The following is a 27,462-nucleotide window of genomic DNA, read 5'->3' on the forward strand; positions in this document are numbered from 1 at the left end:
AAAGTCCAGAGTGCCACTTCTGACCCCTGCATGGGGCCATCTAGTGGATGAATATCGCAATTACATGAACCAGAGTGGTGGTGACAAGATGGCTGGCAACATGCTGTTTTGTTGAGCTGGAAATCAATCCAAACAAAACCATCAGATGGTAAAATTGTGTTGTTTTTTTTGTCAATCTATTTCATATCATGTTGCAGAATGCCTAGGAGTATGTTTTATATATATTTTTTGATAAATTAGCAACTCTGAGCTAGTTAAAAAAACAAGGGTTTAAATTGAAAAAAAAACATACAGTATATGTTGGCGTTCAGTGAATTTATAGCAGTCATTTAATGTATAATTCATAATTTTCCAAAGAAGAAAAGGGTTCTTGGGTTCTCCAGGGTTAAGTGTGCTATTTACTACAGTGTTGCTAAGTCGAGCTCTTCTCAACACATTGCCGTGTGTTGAAAACTTTTTGGTCCCCATAAACAACTTTTGGGGTTTTCTGTTGCATCATGTCTGATGTCCGTCTAGGTGTGATGATGCAAAGCGGAGCGCAGGCCAAGAAAGACTCCATTAGGAGTGAAATGTGTGTGTTACATTATGCCATGTTAATAGGCACAGACTTTCCTCTGCAACAGTGAAAGTGAGGTTTAGTGGAAAGCTTGCTCATTTATGCAAGGGCAATCCACAATAATGAGCCACTAGTAATGGAAAAAACATTTAGCCTTACTGTGTTTTTACTAAACTATCATTTAAAATGCCGACAGAAGCAGAAGCATTTGCTGTTGTTTACGTGCTGTCATTTGGATGCACAATATCCTATTTTGCTCGGCACAGGTGCCACTTTGCATACTGGGCAGTGCGCAATTTCGGTGCTGTTGAAATGTTTACTACAGTGGGGGTGAGTTTTGAAGTCATATCAGGTATCATTTTGGACGGAAAGTGTGGAACTGCCAATGTGGCGTGAATATTTTTGACTGGCAAATACGTTTATGTAAACACATTTGCAAGTACGTTCAAAATTGCTAATACATTCAAATCTATTTACAACTGTGTTCGAATGTACTTGTAAGCTTTTTTCCCATAATGCCACAGGGTATTGACGGTATTATGGGGGAAAAAAGACACAATAATAAAAACAATAAATCATAAAAAAATATGAGCAACCAAGGTTTGTTTAATTTTCTAACATACTGGTATATTGTAGACCAAATGTTAAAAAAAAAATAGCCCAATTTTGTACTTGTGCACGTGCAAGTTAATGCCCTGAAGCATTTTTGTGGGGGATAAAAATAATAATAATAATTAAAAAAAAAAAAAAAGTTTAGAAGCTAGCCTACAAGTTTGTTCAAACTTGCAAATACATTAAAATATATTTACAACTATGTTTGAATGTACTTGTAGGCTAAATGCTAAAATATAAAATAATAATGCTAAAATGTAAAATAATAATAAAAAGCAAAATTTTCATTCGAAATGTCAAACGTACAGTATATGGAACATTCAGATGCATTTGTGAAAGGAGTTATAAGGAACAAATCTCTCGCGCAAACTAGAGCCCATTTAAAAAATAACAGCATCGTTGAAAATCAATATGAAAAAGTATACAGTCTGCTTAACAATATTGAAACCTAAGTGACTACTCAACTTTAGCAGCGTTCCTGCCCCAAAATAGTATAGTGGGAATCTCAGAAAACCACGCTACATTGAACGCATCACTCGAAAGAAGACACGTTAACAAAAGAGTTTTTCAGTGAGCAATTGAGGATTTGGTTAGATTTTTTAAATAAATTAATCATAACAAATAGAAGGGCTGTGCAATTAATCGAAATCCAATTACAATTTAAATGATAACACTCCACAATTACAAAACTGGCATTTAAAAAAAAGAAAGAAAGAAAAAAAGATTATTAATGCAAATTTTGAGTTGCTAAAAATTGATTTGTTGTTAAAAAATGCACTTTTTAAAAAAAAAAAAAATACTGTGACTAATTTAATAAATCTTGTTTGGGCCAAAATAAATTGAATTATAGTGTTTCAAAGAAATGTATTTGTCTTAATATTTTTTACATTTAAACATTTTCTTGTTTTGCACCAAAAAAAACTAATAATCGTCCTAATCGTAATTATTACCAAATTAATCCTGATTAATATTTTCTTCATAATCGAGCAGCTCTAACAAATAGCAACATGCTTTCTTTCCCCATCACAGCGCCATCTGCTGGTAGCCTAAATCATTCAACAGTCATGCCCGCTGCACCGCTTCCAACATTTAAACATCACTTTGTGGAAAAAGGTCAGCCATGCTGGGAGCAAGAGTGAATCCCTCCTGTGAAACAACTGTGCGTGCCTTCGGGGGGGGGGGGGGGGGGGGGGGTGAACAGATGACATCATCTTGTTTATTGTCCACCATCACATCTTATGACCGTACGGCATGCAGGATCTTTATTGGCCAGCGTTCCCATCACTTTCTGCATGGTGATCACATCGCACCTCCACGTGACTGCTACTTGCAAGCTGCCGTGCTAACATTCATCTGTATGTTGCAGCGGGTGCCGGGCCAACTTGTAATATTGTTATAGTTTTGATTGAACATTTTCAGCGTTATTCGCTCTCGCTGACCTATTGGGAAAATGTGATTTCAAAAGCACCGAATGTGGGTTTATTGCCGTATAATACGGTATAGTGCTCATGTGAGCTGGCTGCTGTGATGGGGGTGCTCAAAAAGCCAATGGTTGCCATAGCGACAAGAATAGAAAATGAAAGGTTGAACCGGCGCTGCCTCTTTATGTTTGTGTTTTTACTATACCAATGTGTTACTTTGCATCCCTTTTTGCCTTCGTCTAAAATGTCAAATCTGGCCTTTGGCGTATTCATCCATTGACTTGAGCACTTTTTTACGCACTTCTAAAGTTATTTTAGACGAAAAATGTATGGTGAAATAATGGTTGTTGTTTCAAGATTTTATGAAAGTTTAATGCTCTTAATTTGAAAGGCAATAATCACCTTAGTTACTTAACGTCATCTAAATTGACACTATATGCTCCTCTGTACTGCGTGGATGCTTCTTCGACTACAGGTGACCCCCCTCCCCCACACACACACACACACACACACACACACACTCCTATGGCTCCGACCAGAGCCGTTGATAGAGAGAGTTCGGCCATATGTCATGTGACCAGCAGTTGACCAACCACAGCGCTGTGATTAAAACAAAGCTCTCTCTATCAATGGCTCTGGCTCCGACTAACTCCCGCTAGCCGCGCTTGTTAGCTGCTCTGGCTAATTCCGGCTCGCTTGGGATTTCGACGTCGCTCGTCAGGGCTTCACAACGGCTCCCCGAGATGCTCGTTTGCTCACGCAAATAAGAATTGACGGTAGGCTTGTGAAATGTGGCCTCTGTGAGCCACCGTAGTCCGCGTGCTTCTAACTGATGTTCTTTGACCGCTGGATGGCGCTAAGGACTACACAGTCGGGCTTTAAGAAAAAGACAAATCTGCGAGGGAGAATTGGGAAAAGTCACAAAATGTATTCGCTATAATTGGCAACATTGAGTAGCCGCTCGCTTCCCATCGTCATGGTAGCAAAAAGCAAAAGCCGTACTCTCTATTTGCTTGAGACAACCGCTTCCCAAAACAACAAGAATGTGACAAGTGAATATTAAGTGTGCTGTAATTCTCTCTCCTTTGTCCATTTTGATTGAAGAATGTCAAAGACCTTTTATTAAGACAACTTGGAACTGCTATAAATCGTGAGAACACAGCATAATATGTCTCCTCCTGACAAATGATAAATTTTCTAACTACGTTATTATGAGAACCGTCTTTACTGTGCTGCCTACCTAGTAAAAAGATAAGACGCATCAAAGCTTTGTCTAAGTGGCACAATTAGAACAATGCGTTACATCTCATTTTTAGCCACCAAAGGATTTCTACTTGTCCCGTCTATCTCTATATAGCCATCACAAAATGAAGGGGGGAAAATGTGGAGGACATTTTGTCCAATTAAAGGATTAGACCAACGTCCCGTGGGCGTGTAGAAAAGCCCCATTTATTTATTTTTATTGAATTTCCATTTGTGCTGTTTGGACTTTATTCAATTTTACACTGCACTTTGTATTCATTAGGACGCAAAGGGGAGAGCGGACGGCATCTAAAGCAAAGGAGTGCCGGCTTTTCAGAGCTCCGCCTCCGCATTGATCGGCGGCCTCGTGCGCATTATCGTCGTAATGTTGCGACGCTTACTCCATCAAACAAGAAAAGGTAGACATTTAACATAACTCATGTTTTTTTTTTATCATATGTCTATAATGCACTCAGCGTTACACAAACATTAGGCTTTGTGGGGAGGTTCTTCTTTAAATATTATTTGGTAAGACAGTCATTTGCCTGACTCAAACTATACCAACAACAGATTTGTTTCTGTTGAAGAAAACTCGAACATCAGTTTTCTCCCAGCTGTATCCCAGCATGCGAGGCCGCCGGGTTTCTCAGGCATCTTGTTTTATACAGCATCCCCCATGAGAGGCAGCCGGCCGAGACAGCCGGAGGGATACTGTAAGTCTGAATGTTAAGGAGATCCCACAGGGCTTAGAGCCAAGCCTTGTGCCATTGTATTCGGTATGCGGTAAAGGAGCTTTTTGGGTCCCGTCAAACTGATGCAGATTTTAAAAGAACTAAAGCGAAAGGCAGAAAATAGTTTCAGGTATTTTTATTATATTTATTTATTTATTTTATTTGGGAACGTACACAATTGATAACATTATAACAGCAAGACAGGTCCCAGAGGAGAGCTGCCATTTTTGTATCTTAAAAAAAAAACACACAAGGATCTGTTTTAGAAGCAGCAAAAGCGCCGATGTGAGACTTCAAAGCACAAAGTTGATCATAAATGGCACAGGCATATGGGTGTATATTAATAGACGACAGTAAGAAAATAGGTTATTGGGCAATTAGTGAGTGTGACTGTGTAAGTGTTTTTCACACAATTTATGACAGAATTGTACAAAAAGTGGACCTCTGTTTATCGCAGAAGGTACACACCAAAATTTTGCCACAACAGCAAGAGACCATGTTAAAAAACGTTTCATCTGCCCCCAAACACATATAAATACATTCTATTTTAAATGTTTATGTGTTCCAAAGACGTATTTATTCGTCTTTTTCTTTTTCTTTTTTATGCTAGAGCATACAGAAAGCTTCAATGCAGCCTCTCAACTGCAGAGAACGGGTGAAGAAATGGTAGTTATTACAAACACGGCCAGCAGGTGGCAGCAGAGTAGAAGAGAATGTTGAAAACAGCTCATTTACCCACAGTTCTAAACAGATTTGTGAATAATGATGAAACTTAGCAATATTCTAGTGCCAATTGCTGCAAAACGGAAACAGAAATATACTTTTTTGTCCTGATGAAAGCAGAGACTCTAATCTTTCTTTCGGTAGGTTCCATGTTTTTATAGCAATAGAACACAATACTTGGTAGGCCTTGAAAAATAATAAATACACTGCTAAAACACAAAGCCAAACGCCATAGACAAGCTAGCAAAACTAGCATCGATGTTGTCGGATATTTGAATATTTTGTTGTCCAGAGATGCTTGTTATACTTTGTTCAGTTGTTGTTAAGATACACAGTGTTTGCTAGGGGTGTGCCAAAAAATCGATTCTCATAAGAATCGCGATTCTCATTTAGTGCGATTCTGAATTGATTTTAAATGTCCCAAAATCGATTTTATTTAAATTATTTTATACTGTCTTCCCTTTGTTTGTGTGTGCCTTCATTGGGAGCGCTGTTCATGTTGTACCCAATTTGGCCACTTAGGGGCAGTGTGGTTCCTCGCGGTCTGATACACTGTTAAGTTGTAGCCACATTAGAGCGTAGAAGGAAAAAGTCATGATCAAGTTATTCCAATGAAAGTATTTTTTTTGCAGCATGGAGCCGTTCTTTTGAGTGATAAAAGTGCCGCGAGTAGAGCACTAATTAGCATTAGCGAGTCAGACTGGAGTAGATCATTACTATTCCTTGAATATCTATAAATTGAAGCAAAAGTCATTGCCGATCAAATCATTTTGAATCAAAAATCGTTTTTAATTGAAAATCGATTCTGAATCAAATCGCACACCCACAAATTGGAATCGAATTGAATCGAATCATGAGACATTCAAAGATTCTCACCCATAGTGTTAGCCATATATGGGGATGAGGATAATCTCATTTTGCTTAAAAGTCCAAATTCTCATAAAGTCTATTTAATGATTGTTTTCTGCAAAAAAACTATTTCAGAAAAATACAAATAATTTCAAAGCAGGTATAGTAATGGTTGTGTTACAAAGGTTCTTTAATAGCACCGCAAAAGCTAATTCTCGCCTTCCAGCACATCTATGTACGCTTTGACAAACAAAGCCGCAACATGTTGATGAGTTATTCTAATTAGATTCAGCGGTGTATGAAGACACAAGAGAAGAGCTGCAGTTTGTACTCGTGGTTAAAATAAAAAACTCCTCTAATAACTCAACCTCCCCGTCAGACCAATTACCATCCACACCCCTCCAGCTCTGCAGCAAAATGTGAAAAGAGGCTTGTATTATTGTGCATCTAATACGCGAAGCTAATGTACTCATCTAAAATTTCATCTAAATACCTCGGGCTGAACAATTAATAGAATACAATAACAAAAATGCATTTTTCCTTTACACTTTTGTTTTTAATTGGACTATATTGTTTTCCATGATGTTTGAAAAAAATATATGTTCTTCAATTTTCCCACCTACCGTAAATGCAACCAATAGGTCTTCAATACATTACTGGAACTCTTATAACGAGACTGGGTAATTCTTTCCAAAGTAAGAAAGTAAAAACGCCATAAAACGTCCAATCCTTTTGGCAAACACATAAAAAAAACAACAACCTCCATGCGAGAAGAGAAAGGTTAAGACACACTTGCGCGAGGTTTCATCATAGCTCGGCTGGCAGGTTTTCTGTTTTATGCGGCTGACGGTTGAGAAAAGCAGAGGTGTTAGCTCAGAGAGACGCAGATCCCAGATGCATCAATAGGCAATTGCGAGCAACACAAAACAAACCTGTTAAGATTCAAGCATCTACGCCTCACAGGGGCCAATCAACTCCATGTAAATTGGCTCTTTTTTTTTTCTTCAGCCTGACAGACTCTGCAAACCATTTGTAGTGCTACTTTGTTTGGTGACAACGTTTGCTATAAAGATAAGACAAAGAAAAGTTTCTAAGCTTTTGAGATGTATACACTGCAGAGGGTATAGGTCATTTATGTTTATCAATGCAAAAGTATATTTAAAAAAAAAAAAACAATATTTGTGAAAAAGCACCTGTCCACTTACATTTCCAAGTAAAACACAACCCTTTCCCTGACTATGGTTGGCGTCAAAGTTGTTCTAAATCCAAAACAAGGGTGAATAAATTTATCGTCACCATAAAATTAATGTCCAGGGTGAAATTGATGGATGAAGTAAAACAGGTGGACGAAGAGGCTCTGTTTTGACGTGTTACTGCTCCGTGTGTGTTACAGAAGAAGTTGTTGATATAATATATATATAATTACCATAAGACCTATTGATGATTTCTTTTAGCCCATTTGTATTTTGTATGCTAGGTTTAAGCTAGCGAGCAGCAGTTAGTGAGTTCGTTTTTATTTCGTTTTGAGTTTAGTTTTTTTAAATTGTGTTAGTTTTAATTCGTTTTCAGGGTGGTTCTGTTAGTTTTTATTAGTTTTAGTTATTTCATAAATGCTTCGTTTTAGTTAGTTTCAGTATTAGTTATAGTTTAAAAAATATATATATTACTTGTGCGCAATATTTAAAAGCCACCATGGGAGTGACGTGCTTTTCTATTGGCTGCTGCTAGATGACGTCACTTTTGCGTGACACACTTTCAAACGTCCTTATTCCGGTTAAAATCAAAATAAATCTACTTAAAATCACGTTTCAAATCATCCCCAAAGGCTCATGCTTTAACTTACTTACCGAAGACTAAAACAAAGGACTTTTTTGCTATAATTATAGCTAGTTTTAGTTACTTTTGTAAACATAAAATGTAGTTTCAGTTAGTTTTCGTTTTTTTTAAAAGCATTTGCGTTTTTATTTTATTTCGTTAACAAAATAGTTTTTTGAATTTTTGTTTTTTGTCAGTTTTAGTTAACTAAAATAACCTTAGCGAGCAGTCATTTAAAGACTTTACATGATTAAAGTGATCCTGGTGTTTAAATATACAATATTGAATTCTCGTTTGCTTTACGTGTCTGTTTTACAGTAAATTCAAATTAATAGTGACATGCTATGAATCTTATTTTAAGAACTTTAAGTGAGAGTCTTTTCATTTCCCCAATGTGCTAGCAAGCTAGCTAGCTAGCTAGCTAGCAAGCTAGATACGGGTAATCGAACATCCTCTTCTTTTCTTTCTTTTTTTACGCCCAGTAAATTCATGAATATGTCAATTTTTATCATTTTTCACGGGACTAATTAGTACGTGGATAAATTTAACTGATAATTTAACGGAAGGCGGCGTGCACATTGTGTTACCAGTGTATGTGACATACAATGTGTGTCACGTGGTTGATCCCTGACGATAGGTTTTGAAAAGTAAATCTTGGGCCAAAAACCCCTGATTTAGAACATTGTCATTATTTGCGTATTTTTGTTTTATTTTCTACCCATACGCATTAGGCATATGTTAAAATAGAAAATACGATATCTTTTATGCACAAACTTGGGGGATTAACAAAGTTAAGTTGGCACAAGTTTAAAATACGTCCAGACACTATCAAACTTCTTTGTTTCAAACAGATGTGAATCATGTGTCAAGGTCTGAGCATACATGATTAATCCGAAGCATAATTAATTCAAAAGGGCACTCGCAGACAAAAAAAAATTAGCCAACAGCAGACTCCATCCTTGAAAAAAAAAAAAAAAACTACAATCAGAAGCTTCTTAACTCTTTTCTGCTTCTGGTAGCCAATTAAAATGTAACGCTTTACCATGGAGTGTTTTATTCCATGTATTTCCAGCAATCATCCGGCATAAAAAAAAGCAAACCGGGGGGTACATGATGTTGTTTGTAGCGGTGAGCGTTTGTGTGGAAAATAGGACAAGTGTTGAAAACAACTTCAGACATATAATCACACATACTACAATGTACTTCACTTTGGGTTTGTGAGGAGATTAAAAAGCTTCCGCAGCCAATTAGACATTGTGGGAAGGCGTTGCAGAGGCGGCGAGGCGCTGCCATTAAGACGTGCATTCAAGTCAACATGGCTGCGCTTGTATTTCACCATCACAACTATACGGGCGCTGTAAAAAAGGTGTCGCAATTAAAAAAATGGAAATTTTGCAGAACAGGCTGCCACATGCGATCAGATAATAAAGACATGATGAAGCAGCATTTGGTTGGCTCAGTAACTTGATTATAGCGATATACTTTTGACAATACTCGCAATACTCATGTTAAAGGTCAAAATCATCTTCAAAGGGACTTAAAAGTTTGTTATTAATCTTAAAATGAGACTTGAAAAGTGCTTTGACCACTTCTATTAATTGGGAGTTTTACCTTCATTATCTCTAATTCCACTTTTTGGGGGAGGGTAGTACAGTCAAACAGGGGTTGGAAAGGCCCAACCAACAAATTAATCAGCCAATATTAGCTGTTTTAAAATCTGCAAAAAATGACCCCCCCCCCCCCCCCAAAAAAAAAATATCGGGTGCAAATTTTTTTTAAAAAAATTGGGGGACTTTTTAGTTTCATTTTATTTTTTCACGCATGAACACATGACATAAACCAAAGATTATGACATTCAAACATTCCTTGGTACAGTGAAATAGTGGTTTAAGTGGATTAGTGGTCCAACCAATTAATTGGTCAAATAAATTAATCAGCCAATATTAGCTGTTTTAAAATCTGCAAAAAAATGACCTAAAAAAAATCTGGTGCAAAAATGTACAAATAAATAACTAAATAAATCGGCAGATTTTTTAAAATATATATATTACCCAAAAATGACCCCCCAAAAATGTGATGCAATTTATTTATTTTTTTTTCAAATTGGCAGAATTTTTTTTTTTTTTTTTTTTTGTATTACCCGAAAATGACCGCAAAAAAATTGGATGCAAAATTATTATTTTTTAAATGGCTGATTTATTTATTTATTTTTGTGCATGAACACATGACATAAGACAAAGATTATGACATTTTGACATTCCTCGGCAGATTTAGACCGATTTTTCTCTCTGTTGCAAAGTTAAACAAATACTATTGGACAGAGTATTGTAAAACAGTCACATTTTCTCTCTGTAATATCTCTATTGTTGTAAGCCAATTTATTCAATATGTCACTGTTGTCAGGTGAAATCTTGTACCTCCAAAACTATCACTATTCTGGAGATCCCCAATAGGGTTATTCATCTTGTCCATGAGTAGCACAAGCGATGCGACTCAAAGCAATTGCTGGCAGAGAAACTACATTGGATAGAAACAAATCATCGGCCGTTCCAGCCTGCCTTCAAATACTCTCCATTGTGACCTTTCCCTCAGTGGCCCCATTTAACTTGTGTCACATATATTCATGTTTGTCAATAAAGTTTGACCTTTGTGCAACGGTTAGCGTGTCCATGTATCTGTGCCAGTGTTTCAATTGCCTCACACGTGAGGTTAAGTGTGAGTGTGTAACGTAGTTGCTTGGTGGGATTAGGGTTGCTTCCTCAGAAAGGAGGTGACTATAATACTGTTTTATACTCATATTTTCATGTGAAATCCACATAGGTAGTTTTACTTGATTTTATTGTGTTTTCGTTTGGCAGCAATGATGACGATATGTATGGAGGACCAAAACTGCCAAAATTCAAAATAAATAAATGACTAAATAAATGAAAGTGAAAATGAAAACAGATATAAGAAATCTGTTTCAAAAATTAAGAAAAAATTAAATAAAAAAATTCTACATATATATATATATATATATATATATATATATATATATGTGTACATGTCGAAATAAATAAAAAAAATAACGCTCTGCTCTCACGTTTATTTATTTCGACGCTCTGCCAGAATGAAATGTTATTCAAATGAAGGGGCGGTCCTAAGCGTGTCTTGGGTTGGACTTCGCCGTTGCAAACTGCGTTTCATTGGACGAGTAAGCGGCTCGGCGAACACACACACACACATATATATATATATATATATATATTTTATTATTATTATTATTTTTTTTTTTTTATTTCCATTTATGTTTTGGGGAGGGTAATTTTTGAATTATAAATTTAATATTTTATTTTTATTTTTTTATTTTCACTTTTAGTCATTTATTTAGAATTTTGGCATTTTTGGTCCTCCATAGATATGAGGATATGCTATAATGATTGTGACGGTTTGCGATTATTTCCTATAGAAAAACTACTTTTGACATTAGAACAATTTGAAATTCAACCAGCCTCACAGAATGGTCTCCACTTTGGAGGTTCAACTGTACAGCATGACTTAAAAAAGCAGTTTAATGGATTTAGCATAAGTAAATCACAGCAAAAAGGTTTACAGCAAAAAAAATCAATAGAGCCATCAAAGAGTAAAGAAACAAAAAAAGGCGAGCAAAACCAGACAGATGTAAAAACGACAGCAAGCACTTATTGTCATTCCCCTTGCTCTTTGCGAGCCCGGCGACAGTGACGCACGTGCTCGGGACTCGCAAGAGAATCGTCCGCTACGTGAATAACATGCCGAGCCAATATTGTGCTTGTGTGACGTTGAAATCTTCCAATGATTTGGCTGACTGACTCATCACTTGTGCTTTGCAGCAATGCGAGTCTCTCCCTGTCAAAACCTTTTCTTGTGGATGGGCGGCGTTCCTGGCAGCCTGGCCGGCCGTACAAATTGAATGGAAGTGTAATGCATGAGGACGGATGGTTGGCTTTGTTGGTAACCCACCCCCCCCCCCCCCACCCCCCACGTTTCATTTCATCCCCCGGACCCTCAAACTTGCAATAACAGTTGTACACTTTTGTAACATAGTTATTGTCAGCTGTAACCTCACACTCTAAAAACAGTTGGGTCAAAAATAACCCAACTATGGGTCAAAAATGGACCAAACCTCTACTTGGGTCAATTTGACCCAAAGTTTAGGGTGTACCCCACCTACTGCACGAAGGCAGCTGGGATAGGCTCCAGCATCCCGCGACCCTTGTGAGGAATAAGCGGTTAGGAAAATTCAGAAAGTTGGGTCAAATTGACCTATAAAGTGGATCGGTCCATTTTTGATCCATAATTGGGTTACTTTTGACCCAGCTCTTTTTAGAGTGCACAATCCGTTCCATAATGCCAGTTAACTTCCAAGGTCTAATTTCAAAACCATGTTTGTCATCGGAAACCATGTAAAGTGAAATAATTCAGTTCAGGCTCAAACTACCACAATCATATAATCTTTGCATAGCATTTAACCGACATTCACTTTACATTTTAACATTTTTAACTGCCATTCAAGGGTAAAGAGACCTCCATTCTTCCATTGTCTTCAGCAATTGTCCTGATTATGGTGACAGGTGAGGGGACAAGTTAGAGCAGGGGTCTCAAACAAATGATCCGGGGGGCAAATTGTCATCTGCAAAAATTACCAACACTCGATCTAATCCGCCTCTGTGCAGATATATGCCACGTGCCCTTAGTTTTTGCTGGTGGCTAAAAGGAAAAAAAATGATGATGGTTTGAACTCTGTACTGGACAGTAGTTTGAAAGTAGCTCTCTGCTTCATACAACCACAATTATTAACAATGAAATACAATTATTATTTTTATTTTTTTAACCTAATTCTGGTTACTTAATTCTGTCTGTTAGCGAGAGCCACTACATCGTGATAACTTACATTGATGTTTCTGCATTTGGCAATTTATTATTATATTATATTATTAGTATGGGATTTTTTTTTTAATGGGCTTTAGGTGAACTGATGAATACACACACGCGCGCACGCACATGCACATGCTCACCCACATACCAAAAAAATAAAAAAATAAAAATAAAATATATATATATATATATATATATATATATATATATATGTGTGTATATGTATATATATTTAAAAAAATAAAAATAAAAAAAAGAGAAAGAAAAAAAAAACATTTATTTTTCTATTTTTTTATTTTTTTTAAAAAGGAGAGCAATGATGATGTCAAATCGAATGAACAATACTGAGCTCTCCTGGGAAAAAATAAATAAATACAATAATAGATTGTTTTAGATCGTTTTCGACCTTAGAGGATCTACTAAAATATCACGAATGGCGCACATGAAAACAAAAGTAAAGCAGGTATGTGGATTAAGTGGGAAGAATGGAAAGTTACTTGAATCTTATCAAAAGAGCCCACACAGCAACACTGCTCCTAGTCTCAATATAAGTTACTTTAACAAAATTTTAAGGATAGTCTGTCGAGGTGATAAACAGCACAGACCGCTGCACAAAGCTTTTTGTATCACGGCAGAGACTGCAAGTGAGGATAAGAACGAGGATGCTGGAGCCACGGGTCAAACCTTCAGGGTGGCAATTGGGACAGATCGGTGATTTTATTTTTATTTTTTCTAGATCTAAAGAGGACGGAAACCTCTAAGAGAAAACTGAGCAGTGCAACAACAAAAAAAAGAGAAAGCAAACTTTAAGAACACTTGCGAGAGAGAAATACAAATAAAGTCAAAACTCCACAGTTGAATGCCTTATAGCTTGTAAACATTTCGGAAAAAGTACACCTCAAATTTGGGATGTGAAACTTTCAAAATATAAACGCAGAATATTTGGGAATAAGACTTAACCGCAAATTGTGGAAAAAGTGCTGCAAGTACTTTGCTCCATATGTTGTGTTTTTCAATCCGTTGGTAGTTTTCCATTGTTTTGCTTCCATAGCCATTATTAGTTGGATAGCATTGAGGAGTGGAGATGTACAAACTTTTGTCAACAAAGGACTTTTATTAGAATCTTCTGTCTAATATTTTAAAAATGACAGCGGCTCGCCTCCTCATTTGAGTGTTTTATTGTTTTAAATGCAATATGGCTTAACTTGTTTTTACACGTGTATGATAATGACTCATGCTTAACTCATTCAAACCCAAAAACGTATGAATACGTTTTTTAATACTTTGTCCTTCTCTCCCAAATATGTATTTACACGTTTTTTTTATGCCAGAGCATACAGAAGGGTTTGATGCAGCTTCTGACCTGAAAAGTTCGCTTGAAGCAATTGTAGTTATTACAAGGCAAAGGCCAGCAGGTGGCAGTAGAGTATAAGAGACCAGCCAGGGCCATGTTGCAACAAGCTCTATTCCCTAGTATTTTCAACAGGTCTATGAATAATGATGAAACTTAGCTATATTCTAATGCTAATTGTTGCAAAAGGAAACAGATACGAATATACTTTTTTTTTCTGATGAAAGAAGAGACTCTAATCTTTCTTTTGGTACGTTCCGTGTTTTTATAGCAATAGAACACAATATTCTGTGGGCCTTGCAAAATCAGTCAAAATCCAGTCAACAGCCGGGAGCGAAGGTGGTTGCTTCAGTGAAATTGGCTGGGAGTGTATGAGTTAATTGGTCCGAAAAATTAATCAGCCAATATTAGCTGTTTTAAAATCAGCAAAATTTTACAAATAAATAAATCGGCTGAATTTTAAAAATAAATAAAAATGAACCCCCCCCGCCCCAAAAAAAAAAAAAAAAGAAGAAAGAATCAGGTGCAAAAATGTACAAAGAAAAAAATCGTCTGATTTATTTATTTATTTATTTTACACAAATATGCCCCCACCCCCTCCCCCTCCCCCCAAAGATTATGAAAGAGTAGCTCACTTGGTTATATTAAGACAGGGCAAGTATCTATACGATAGTTGTGCCATAGCTGGAATCTGACCTTTTCACAGGGAAGACATCCAGACAGACTATTTTAAAACGCATGTTTGCAAAATGCATGGGTTTTTTCCCACACTCTCAAAAGAGCATGCTAGGTTCATTGAATACTCAACTAACTCATCTGAGATAGTCTCCAACTCACCCACGAGCCACATGGAGACAGGCAGTGTCGGAAATGAATGGAAGGATACTAAAAACAATACTTAAACTAACAGCATGGAATTCATGACAGCGTTTTGGAGTGGGAATCTGTTGTCACCATGGCAACAGTAGCATTTCTCCCCACGACCTTACCAGAACATGACCGCATTGCATGAATGGCAATTACAAAAAAGGCCACTTGAAATGGAAAATGCCCCCTGGTGGCCAAAGAAATGATACAAGTTTTAAACATACTGTTATGGACGTTGGCTAGTTTTAAGAGTTGATGCATAAACAATACTAATCCTTCAAGTTTGAAATAGTTAGTCATTAATGTCAAATAATGCTTGAAAAACCTTAAAAAGCCGAGCGGGCTGCCTAGCTTGTTGTCTCTCCTCCCGCACACGCACACATAACCAGAGCTAATGCTGCATTTGAGGAAAGTGGGAAGTCGGAGTGTGTACGGGAACGCACCCTTGAACTCGGAAATCCCACTTACGAAGTCAGAAGAAAAAAAAGTACCCCGACTTCACCGACCGAATTAGAAGTGATGTCACTCTAAAATGGCGACCACTATGGAAACATATACCGTGAATGGTAAAACACAATGTACTCGAATATAAAACTAGATATTCGACATAACTTCACGTAACACAACGTACGTGACAGTATGCCGCTATCTCCCTGCATGAACTTATACGGCGAACTACTGAACTGTATAGAATGCTTATGAAATAAGATAAATACATAAATGAAGCAAAATTGTGAGGTCAAAATGTGTTTTGAGGACCAAAACCAAAAACAATTTATCACTATCCTCCATTTCGGTTGTTTATTTTCGCTTCGAATGCTTTCAGGTGAGAACTGGGAAAAGTCCTGCTTTTTTTTTTGCTTTTGTTTTTTATTGAACAACTGTTTCAAACATATCAGAGATAAACATATATACAAAAATGATGGCTTTTGTCATAGCATAGCACACTACAAAATTCTAAGAGGAACCAGTATACAATATAAAATAAAATACATAACAATAAAATTAAATCCGACCTTCCTCGAATGCAGCTCAAGGCCGCCATCTTGCTTTTAACCTTTTACCCTATCAGGAAGTGCACACATCTAAATGTAGTAGCCATACCTGACCAATGGGGGGCATACTAAACATAAATGACAACACTAAACTTCAGAAACAAAGCAGAACTAACACAAATGTACAACTTCTATACTTGCTTATTTCAACTTAACTATAATCTTAACTTATCTACGAATTCAATAACTACTCTGTTCAGAGACAATGGCTCCAACACATACAACATGATCAAAAATGTTAAATTGGATCTTCTGTATCAAATGAATTGATCAAGTACATTAACAGTGTTTCCCACAGATTTGAAATCTACTTGGGTGACCCGCCCAAGTATTAACTCTTTGACTGCCAAAAACGTTAAATAACGTTTAGTAAAATCCTAGGGAGGAGTGCCCAAAGACGTTAAAAGACGTTTGTTTCAAAACAGAGGTGAAACTAACCATTTTCTATTGTTGATTACTGAAAAACGGAATAAGGTAGAAACAAACTTTTTTTTCTGATAAAAGATGAGAGTTCAATCTTTCATTTGGTAGCATGTGTGTTTCCATAGTCCAAACACATAATATTCTGTGGACCTTGAAAGATCAGTCAAAATGCTTAAATCGGCTGGCACCCACGGCATCCCTTTTCTGAAAACGTCTGGCAGTCTTAACGTGGTGTGGGAAACACTGAAATTTAAGCTATAACTTGCCATGTCCCAAACGTGATTTTTATGGGAAGAATATGCTTCAAAATTCAAACAAAACGATCAGCTCAAGCCATTCTGGTTCGGGACGTACTTGCTAATTGCAGCAGTGCCTTCAGATGAAAGCAAATATCTTCCTCCTCCCTCTCCAAAGGTTAGGTATTTATATTTTATTTATTGTAGTTTTATTTAGCTTAGTTAACTTCTCTTGACACGTGTATGGCATGCTATTTAAAACACTGACTGCATGATTACTAAGGGGCTTATGATGACGATGGATTGATTCCACTTTGGAGCGTCCGCTGTATTTAAATATATTTTAGATTTAAAAAAAAAAACATTTTAAAGGTATTAGCTATGATAAATACTTACTGATTATTTTTTAAAATATTTTTTAAATATTTATGTATTATTTGACATTGATTGACTCTACTGAATTTGTACTGAATGTGATCTTTGTGGTAATCGACTACTATTATGACAGGAGTGAGACAACGTGATCTGCGCCAAATGTCCTTTCCTCCTTCCCTTTTTTTCTATGTGTGTACATAACATCGAGGAGGCGCCTTATGTCAAGTCAATGTCAGACCTCTTAAGAAAATAACAGCTACACGACGCTGCGAGTCAACAGTGTCGACGAGCAGCTGCAGTCGTCGACCTGCCAGGAACACATCACCTCGCCTCGATTTTAATCGTCCTCATCCTCACCCGCTCAACTGAGCTGCCCTCTCACATTTCGGCAGGGGTTAGAATAGAATAGAATCAGGTTTGGTGGTTGAGGTGAAGCATAAAAGTTGTATGTAAATGTAGCTGAGGTAACAGCTGGGATTGATTGATCCAATATACAGTGCAGCTGAAAAGTATTTGACTTGTTCCACATTTTGTTATTTTACAGCCTCATCTCAAAATGGAAGAATTTTTTTTTTCATCAAAATTCTATAAGCAACCCCATTCTAAGGTCCTCAGCCAGGCATTCAAACCAAAGAGTTCATTTTTTGTCTCGTCAGACCACAGAATTGTCTTTCTCATGGTCTGAGAGTCCTTCCAGTGCCTTTACTAAGGAATGACTTCTGTCTGGCCACTCTACCACACGGGTTTTAAATTACAATAAAGCTTTAAGAAAATAAAACCATATATAATAATAATAATAATAATAACAATCATAGTAATAACAATTAACTCATTTACTGCCATAAATTCATTTTTAAAAAAGATTATTAAAAATTAAAGGCAAGAGGCGATTAATTTTTTTATTGTAATTAATCGCATGACTTCACTAGTTAACTCACGATTAATCACAAATTTTACATCTGTTCTAAATGAGCAATAAAAAAAATCTAGGTTTTCATACTATTGTTAACAAAAGTGAAAAAAATGTTAAACTAATATGAATAGTTAAAATGAATTTTTGACGTTTAGAGCCGTCAATGACAGTGAATGGATAAAAAAAAATATTTATTTTTTTAATTCGGGGCGTCAAGCAATTAAAGTTTTTAATCATAATTAATCACATGACTTCACTAGTTAACTTGCGATTAATCACAAATTTCATATCTGTTCTAAATGTACAATAAAAAAAAATTCTAGGTTCCATACTATTGTTAACAAAGGTGGAAAAAATGCTAAACTAATAGAAATAGTTAAAATTATTTTTTGACGTTTATAGCCATCAATGGCAGTGAATGAGTTAAGAGTATATTTTCAGCCAAGGAAAAATAATGAAAGTTAATTTTGTTCTTGGTGTAAATTAGAGGACACAAGGCGCTTTTGTCGTCCTGGTCATATTTCGACACCTCAGCAGGATCGCTAAATCATAGCTTTCAATGAGAAGCCGGATGTCACTACCTGAATTCAAGGAGACACGCCAGTCTCACTGAAGATGGGAAGAAGAAGACTGAGAAATGCTGCAGGCTTAAGTTTAATCCGCTGCGTCTTGCCACAACGAATGGAAAAAGGTGACATACTGTATCTGCCATCCTGCGCTCCGTGGAATCATCTGGGGAAAGACAGATGACTGACACACGAGCAACTCTGTGAGTGATGTCCTGTATTGTGCTCATCCACAACATACAAACCATCCTTTTCTGACCTGTCTGACATGTCCGAAAGCCTCCATTCGTTTATCAGATGGAGCTCATGTTCCAGATTCAAGTGCACTCGAATTACCGTAACTGCCTAAATTGTGATTTACATTATCCATCCATCCATCCATTTTCTTGACCGCTTTTCCTCACTAGGGTCGCGGTGATTTACATTATTACATTAAAAAAAAATTTTAATGTAAAAATTTTAAATGTGAATTTAATTTAAAAACAGCAGAATTTATTCAAATCTATTATTGTATATGTTTTGGTCAGGTTAGCGTGTGTGTATCCCTGGGTCTTGTCACCATGCCAACAATACACATGTGGTCTGTTTCTGGGTCACTCAGAATTATTAATGCAAATTTTTGTTTTGAAGCACTTAGCATATTGTGGCTTGATCAAAGTTTTCTGGTACAGTGAAAATTCTCATTCAAAACAAAAATAATTTAACTGAAAATGTTGTATTCAATTTCCCTCCGACCAGCACATAATTCATTTGCTGAATATGCCAAGACAACAATCAGATGATGAAGATTTGTAATTTGAAAAAAAAAAAAAAACATTAGGAGATGAGATTGAGAGATATTTAATTCATGTCAAAATTGACTAATATTTTATTTCAGCTCTGAGTGTTGTTGTAGTTTGGAATGAAAATGACATTTTGGGGCCGTGGCCTGACCAAAATCAATAAATAGAGCTTTGAGTTATGAATATACAGTATATTTGTGGTCTGCCTTAACATTTTTATTTAAGAACCACACAAAAAGCTTGCTAGCTATAATAGCATAAATTTTTTCTAATTTTTTCCTCTTTTCTCAAACAACGCAAATATTATTTCAGTCATCCAATTTTGTTGTTTTTGTCTATGCTCGACTTTTTTTGCATGGTCAGTGTCAAAATGCCAACCCAATCTGCATGTTAGGCAAACACATTTACAGTAATATATTTAAAAAAGGAATTCTATAACAAACTAAATTTAGGAGATTTCAGTTAATCTGTAATTTCAAGAATGTAATCAAATGTTGATATGAAAGAACACAAACGCTTCTTCTTCTTTCTTTCTTTTTTTATTAAAGGAATTAAAGTTGGGGACGTAAATTCACAAATTATCACTCATTATAACTCACACCAAAATATCATTTATTAAAACACACACACACACACACACACACGCACACACACCCCGACCCCCCCCCCCCCCTTTTTTTTTTTTACATGACGTGTACCGGTACTAGCTGTCAATCAACTCACACTCCGCCCCAACCACGCCCCCTAGCCGACCCCACCTTCTAATTAAGATCAAACAAAAGCCGGTTCCCCTTTTACTCTTTATCCAGCGTTTTGGTTGTTCTTTCAGGCCATATAATATTTATTTAAAAATAATAATAATTTTAAAAAAAAATTTAAAAAATCCTGGTAAGCACCACCGACTGACTTGACAGGCGCCTGCTTATCACGCCGCGTCGGCTTGGACGCTCTCAGTCCCCCTTGAGTGCGTGTGGGAGGAAGAAGAAGAAGAAGAAGAAGAAGAAGAAGAAGAAGTTTCTCCCACCCCCAAAAGGCACGCTCATTCTCAGACGCGCTGGTACTAGGAAGGAAAAAAAAAGACGATGCCTGGCGACCCTCGCTCACTCTCGCACCGCGGACGCTGGATTTGCTGATTGGCGACATCATTGCACTCGAGTCAAGTTGTTCAGCGCGGCGGTGGAGAGATTTCCGAGTCGGAGGATGCTCCCACAGGTCATCCGGATCCTTTACGTCTTGTCGTTCTGCTTTTTCCAGGGAGGCTTTATCAGGTGAGGAGCGACCATATGTCATGTTATCGTTGTTTTGTGTGTGTGTCGTCAACTTTTTCGTTTTTAAATGCCTTATGGCGATATCTACTTTTTAACTTGTCCTCAACGTGTCAGTGTGCAATTTGGAAATAATGACTTAAACTATAACCTTTAACAGTGTGGATAATGAATAAAGCATTATTCATGCAATTTATCTTTTTCTATGAGGCACCACAGTGGAAGTGTGCTTATAGCACGTGTGCCAGAAATTCGCTAAATCCTGTTTCAATCTTTATTTGTACATTAAATCAAATTTACATATCGCTATGGTACTCCATATTAAATTCTAAATGAGTTGGAAATCTAGTTTGCATGTTGTCCCTGTGCTTGTGTGTTTTCTGTAGTTACTCCGGGTTGCTAATTTATAACTCTAAATTGTCCATAGGTGTGAATGTGAATTCTTGTTTGTCTTTTATGTGCCCTGCGATGGTCTGATGACCAGTCCAGGGTGCGATAGGCTGCAGCTCCCCTGGACAAGTGTTTTAGAAAATGGATGAACGGAATTATCAAAGTAGCTACCTGTGGAATTCTGTCTTGTGCTTGCATTCTATTCTAACAATTCATTACCAATAGCTACAGGTGAACTGTTCATATGCATGACACTCATTTTTAAAGCGAATAATGCACAATTGTGGTTCTTTGTTTTGCAAGGGATCAGCTCAATCATGTATCAATAAGAATTGGATTGTGTGTAATGGATTGTAACCGTAGACTGACTTGAAATTGTGTCATGGTGGGTGTGAGGGGTTGAGGGACGGTTGACCCAAATGCAGGGAAGGACAGCAGTGAGACATGACTGAAGTGCAAAATGTGGAACTTTAATGAAAAACAGGGCAAAAAGTGAACAGACAACCATGACTGGATGGGCGTGAACAGGACGTAACTGGACAGGGCCTGACATAGCGTAGTTGGACTGAACGGGTTGTCGTGACAGGACAGGTCATCGTGACCGGACATGACTGGTAGACTGGTCGCCATGGCTGGACAGGTCCTGAGTAGACTGGTCGCCACGGCTGGACAGGACGTCACTAGACTGGTCGCCATGGCTGGACAGGACGTCAGTAGACTGGTCGCCGTGGCTGGACAGGTCCTGAGTAGACTGGGCGCCAGGGCTTGACAGGTCCTGAGTAGACTGGTCGCCGTGGCTGGACATGACGTGAGTAGACTGGTCTCTGTGGCTGGACATGACGTGAGTAGACTGGTCACCGTGGCTGGACATGACGTGAGTAGACTGGTCGCCGTGGCTATACATGACATGAGTAGACTGGTCGCCGTGGCTGGACATGACATGAGTAGACTGGTCGCCGTGGCTGGACATGACGTGAGTAGACTGGTCTCCGTGGCTGGACAGGTCCTGAGTAGACTGGTCGCCAGGGCTGGGTAGGTCCTGAGTAGACTGGTCGCCATGGCTGGACATGACGTGAGTAGACTGGTCTCCGTGGCTGGACATGACGTGAGTCGACTGGTCACCGTGGCTGGACATGACGTGAGTAGACTGGTCACCGTGGCTGGACATGACGTGAGTAGACTGGTCTCCGTGGCTGGACATGACGTGAGTAGACTGGTCGCCAGGGCTGGACAGGTCCTGAGTAGACTGGTCGCCGTGGCTGGACATGATGTGAGTAGACTGGTCGCCGTGGCTGGACATGATGTGAGTAGACTGGTCGCCGTGGCTGGGCATGGCGTGAGTAGACTGGTCACCGTGGCTGGACATGACGTGAGTAGACTGGTCGCCGTGGCTGGACAGGACGTCGGTAGACTGGTCACCAGGGCTGGACAGGTCCTGAGTAGACTGGTCACCAGGGCTGGACAGGTCCTGAGTAGACTGGTCACCATGGCTGGACAGGTCCTGAGTAGACTGGTCGCCATGACCTGGCTGAACGTGGACGGCTGGGTTGTGGCGAGGTCGACTTGGTTGTGGCGAGGACGACTTGACTGTGGCGAGGACGACTTGATTGTGGCTAGGATGACTTGACTGTGACGACTTGACTGTGGCGAGGACGACTTGACTGTGACGACTTGACTGTGGCGAGGACGACTTGATTGTGGCTAGGATGACTTGACTGTGACGACTTGACTGTGGCGAGGACGACTTGACTGTGACGACGGCTGAGCTTTGGCAAGACGAGACGAGCCGCACGAACTTCCACGCATAACGTCAACAATGCTCCCACACCGACTGGACAAGAACAACAGACTAAATACACCAACACTAATGAGACACACCTGGGGAAACAAAAGTGGCTTAGGGCACTGATTGGTCACACACTGAGAAGAGAAGAAACACACAAGTGGACGTGGTTAGACATAACGAGACGAGGGGAAAGACAAAGAACACAAAACAAAACACTGAGCACTCAGACAACAAATTGTCCTTACAGGTGTGAATGAACTTAGCTTAGCATGGCAGCGGGCCAATAAAGGTCTGGCGGCCCACCTATACAGAACTGGGGGAAACCCTGTACATCAATCTTGTTAATATGGTGGCTTAGTGAAGTCCTGCCTCTATGAGTGAAAAAAAACAATTAATGCTTTTACTGTCACTTTGCACTGGTTTACACCCAACAGTTGCCCACCCCTCAAAACAGGTTGATGGAATGTTCATGTACATGCAATACACCCCCTTAACCCCCCCACCCCCTCCCCCATCCCTTCTCAACCCCAGTCACCAAACGTGTATTTGCATTGAAGCACTCTCCCTATTTCATGCCCTGCCAAGCTCTTCAGGTGAGAGCCGAAAAGGAATTAAGAGTCACATAATCCCACCGAGGAACTGCAGGGTGGGGGCCCAGGGGGTCGAGCAGGGGGAAAGGGAGGAGTCGGGCCCACTTAGCCCCCGGGAGCAGTCAAGTGACAGCATCTCCTCTGAGAAATAAGACGCTCAACCCGTGTAGGGGCGAGGAACGGAAGACAGGCAGAATCTGATACAGCGGGATGGAGCGGAATGGCATGCGAGGGGGAAATGCCAGCAAAGAAATGCAGTTCATTTGGCACTGGGAGAAAAGGCTAAGATAGGGAAAAGGGTGGGGAGGGGGGTCGAGTTTGAAGATGGGAAATGTCATAGATTAGGAAAAAATTAAAAAAGATTGTCATGTAGCCTGATTGATAAGATGTGGACGGGATGGTCACTGACAAGAGGAAATGAGAATGTGGAATGAAGAGTGCGATATGAAATTGGGAGTGGTGTGTGTGTGTTACAGACAAACACATTTGACCAATAGGATGATAACCAAAGAATGGGATTTTGTTGCACCCTAGCGGAATGTGTCTGACTGAGCAATACAATAAAAAATATTGAGCATTTACGTCACTACAGAAATAAGAGAATAATTAGTGTTGAGAGGCTGAAATCAACGGATTTGGACAATTTTAAGTTGAGCAATCACTTTAAATGATTACTCAATTATTAAAATATTCAATTCTAGGTTTTCATACTATTGTTAACAAAAGTGGAAAATATGTTAAACTAATATGAATAGTTAAAATAAATTTTTGACGTTTATAGCCGTCAATGACAGTGAATGGATAAAAATATATATATATTTTTTTTTAATTTGGGGCGTCAGGCAATTAAAGTTTTTAATCGTAATTAATCGCATGACTTCACTAGTTAACTTGCGATTAATCACAAATTTCATATCTGTTCTAAATGTACAATAAAGAAATTCTAGGTTTCATACTATTGTTAACAAAAGTGGAAAAAATGCTAAACTAATAGAAATAGTTAAAATTATTTTTGACGTTTATAGCCGTCAATGGCAGTGAATAGAGTTAAGAGTATATTTTTATCATTATTAATCGATTACTTGTCAATTAATTTTGACACCTCTACTCTAGTATAATAGCTTCTGTTTTACACAAGATATCTTCAAGAGCTACCGAGAATGACCATATGTGATGTTTAGACTTTTTTTTACATACATTAGTTTACATACTGTGTAAACGTTATCATATTATATAATATTGATAAATGAATTTAACATTGGTCTGAAAACGCCAGTGATAAAGAAAACAATATACTAGCAAGTTTGGGTGCCAATCACCATGTCAATAGCTCGTGGTTAACGTAAGATATCGCTGCACATACACGAAGTCCGCTATTCTGTATATGGTTTGGTCATGTGACTTTCCGCATGAAAATGTAAATAGAAAGTAGCTGCAAGCAGAGATGCTCGCTGAAAAGTGTCAATTTAACTAGTTTGACTTTAATTTTACTAAACAGTGTTTGGAACGCTAAAATGGAAATGAAAACATTTACCATCGTAAGGCAATGTTGAAAGTTAGATTTTAAGATTTTTTGACTATCATAAGGTTCTTAAAATATATTTTTTAACTGTTTTCAAGAAAACAATGTAAATATAACACACATGTAACAAAGCAAACAAAAAGTGAATATATTATTTTAAGTTTAAAAAGACCCCTGAAAGCAATACATCGTGATATCACCTTATGACGCTATAGCTAACAGAAAACAGTGCCGTAAACATGTGACTCGCGAGTTGGTGACTTTTTCTGTGACATAATTCTAACTATTCGCTGAAAAACACACCCGTTCATGCCTTACGTGTAATTTTACGCTTTTTGTGACACCCAAAGCTGCCACCCAAACACTGTGCTCCCTCTCAGGCGTCATGCTAATGGAGAGATAGCTAGCATTAGCTTAAAGCTATACCAGCTTGACAGTTAACAACAGTAGAGGTCCGACGGACGAGGGAGGTATTTTGTGGTGTTGACTCCTGAGAAAACCGGTTGGTAAACATACGCTCCTATACTGTACGCTCTCCACCCTGTGGTCATGTGATGTGTGTCAAACCCGTGATAAAGTGAGAGTGGGAAAGTGAACGACGTTGATGTAAAGGTCAACGGAGATGAGCAAAGATATTTTGTGCCTGCAGTCAATGATGTGGCGAAATATCAGGAAATAAGTCCTATTATCCTGCCATTTTGCTTCTTATTGATTTATTGGACGCGTGTTACTTTCCACCACAGTGAATAGGTTAATAAAGCGTCAAAGCACACTGCAAAGTCTATTTAAGTGTTTCATTGCTGGGTTTGAAATGAGTTGGATTGAATTGTCCTCTCGTCCTGTCATTGGGCTCACAGGAAATAATCAAGCCTGTAGACGTTAAATTATTTGAGCGTTTGCATGACTGCCTTCACTTTATTGTTTTATGTCACATTTGTCGGACCCCCGCAGACGCCCCCCTCCAATTAAGATGACATATGCCACATTGTGGCGCTCCTAACTTCTGTTCTCACAAGAAAAGAAAAAAAAAGAAATGTAACATGAAAGCAGACATCCTGAGGAGAAGGACGGATCAACTGCACATTGAAAAAAAAGTTAATGTTCCTAAAATATGCATAATGTTTTTTCGGTAATTGTACATCCACTACACTAGGTGGCAGTGGCACTCTCATTTATTCATGTATTTATTTTCATGTTTCTGTGACAGATAAAAAACAATGTTAACAAAATTATTCTTTGTTGTAAGTTGACCTATATTTCTTTTTTTTTTGCATTAATAACAATTTTAGAGACAAATGAATGATACACGCAATTTTTTCTTCTTCTTCCTAAAGGGCATGACAGAAAATAATTGAGAAGCACAGGGTTAATTGAAGATTCTAGATGGGCAATACATACACAAAAAAAGCTTGAGTTGTTTCTAAGGGTGTGCCAAAAATTCAATTTCTCATAAGAATCGCGATTCTCATTTAGTACGATTCAGAATCGGTTTTAAATGTCCCAAAATCGATTTTATTTAAATTATTTTATGTGTGTGCCTTTATTTGAAGCGCTGTTCATGTTGCACCCGGTTTGGCCACTGAGGGGCAGTGTGGTTCCACGCGGGCTAATACACTGTTAAGTTGAAGCCACATTAGAGAGTAGAAGGAAAAAGTCACGATCAAGTTATTCCAATAAAAGTTATTTTATTTTGAAAATAAAATTCAAGAGGGGGGAAAAAAACAACAGGAAATTCCCACTTTTACTTGTTCCGGCTATCGTAGCAAGAAGCTATGATTAATGGGAAGTGCGAAAGGAGGACAGATGGGATGTTTACCCGAGCTAATGACTTCAAATAAAAATTAAATTAAATAAAAGCCAAGCTGGTAATAACTGAAGAAAGGGTTGACTCACAACAATGCCAACACGAGCACAATGCAAAAGGGAGGCCATTAATCAAGAGACGTTTAATTAGCATTCTATACGTTTTACTAGCTTTAGGAGAACTTCACAAGTTCTTGTGTATTGTGGGGATATGAAGTTTGTTTTTCTGTTTTAATGATACACTCTTAAAACTGCTGGGTCAAAAATAACCCAATTTTGGTCAAAAACAGGTGAGACCCACTACTTGGGTCAATTTGACCCAGCTTTCTGGTTTGTAACCCAAAGTTGTTGGTCAAGGTTGTTGGTCAAAATAACCCAATTCTGGTCCAAAATTGAACTGTTACTTAAGTCAATTTGACTGAGCGTTAACCTAGAAATGGGGTCAAATTGGTCCGATTTTTGACCAAAATTGGGTTATTTTCGGAGCTGGGTTCCGCTCCAACTCATCCGCAAACCTAATGAGGACTGTGAGGAAGTACTTAGAAAATGGACGGACAACAAAATGGACCACATATAGACAGCCTTTAACTGTTTCTTTTCCATACTTAAAGTGGAAGTCAACCTGAAACATTTCTTGACAATAATAAAATACACTCAGGGGGCGGCCATTTTGTCACTTGGCAAGATGGCATC

The 27,462-nt window shown here is 38.1% G+C and overlaps 1 protein-coding gene and 1 long non-coding RNA gene across 4 annotated transcripts in view; both read left to right on the top strand.

The window, feature by feature from the left end:
• The first annotated feature begins 3,229 nt into the window (after window positions 1–3,229).
• LOC144058715 (uncharacterized) lies at window positions 3,230–10,566 on the top strand. The gene is made up of 3 exons (XR_013295463.1): window positions 3,230–3,365; window positions 4,115–4,250; window positions 5,173–10,566. It is a non-coding gene; the product is annotated as an uncharacterized LOC144058715 (long non-coding RNA).
• A 9,776-nt stretch (window positions 10,567–20,342) lies between these two features.
• glra4a (glycine receptor, alpha 4a) overlaps window positions 20,343–27,462 on the top strand; it is a 45,250-nt gene continuing 38,130 nt past the window's right edge. The window contains exon 1 of one of the 3 annotated variants that reach the window (XM_077578740.1): window positions 20,343–20,681. In XM_077578740.1, coding sequence (XP_077434866.1) covers window positions 20,614–20,681 — 68 coding nt within the window. In that variant the 5' untranslated portion in view covers window positions 20,343–20,613. The remainder of the gene's footprint in view (window positions 20,682–27,462) is intronic. The other 2 variants (XM_077578741.1, XM_077578738.1) reach the window with 2 other exon arrangements.

This window comes from Vanacampus margaritifer, chromosome 10 (genome assembly GCF_051991255.1).
Source record: "Vanacampus margaritifer isolate UIUO_Vmar chromosome 10, RoL_Vmar_1.0, whole genome shotgun sequence".
Classification (NCBI taxonomy): Eukaryota; Metazoa; Chordata; class Actinopteri; order Syngnathiformes; family Syngnathidae; genus Vanacampus; species Vanacampus margaritifer.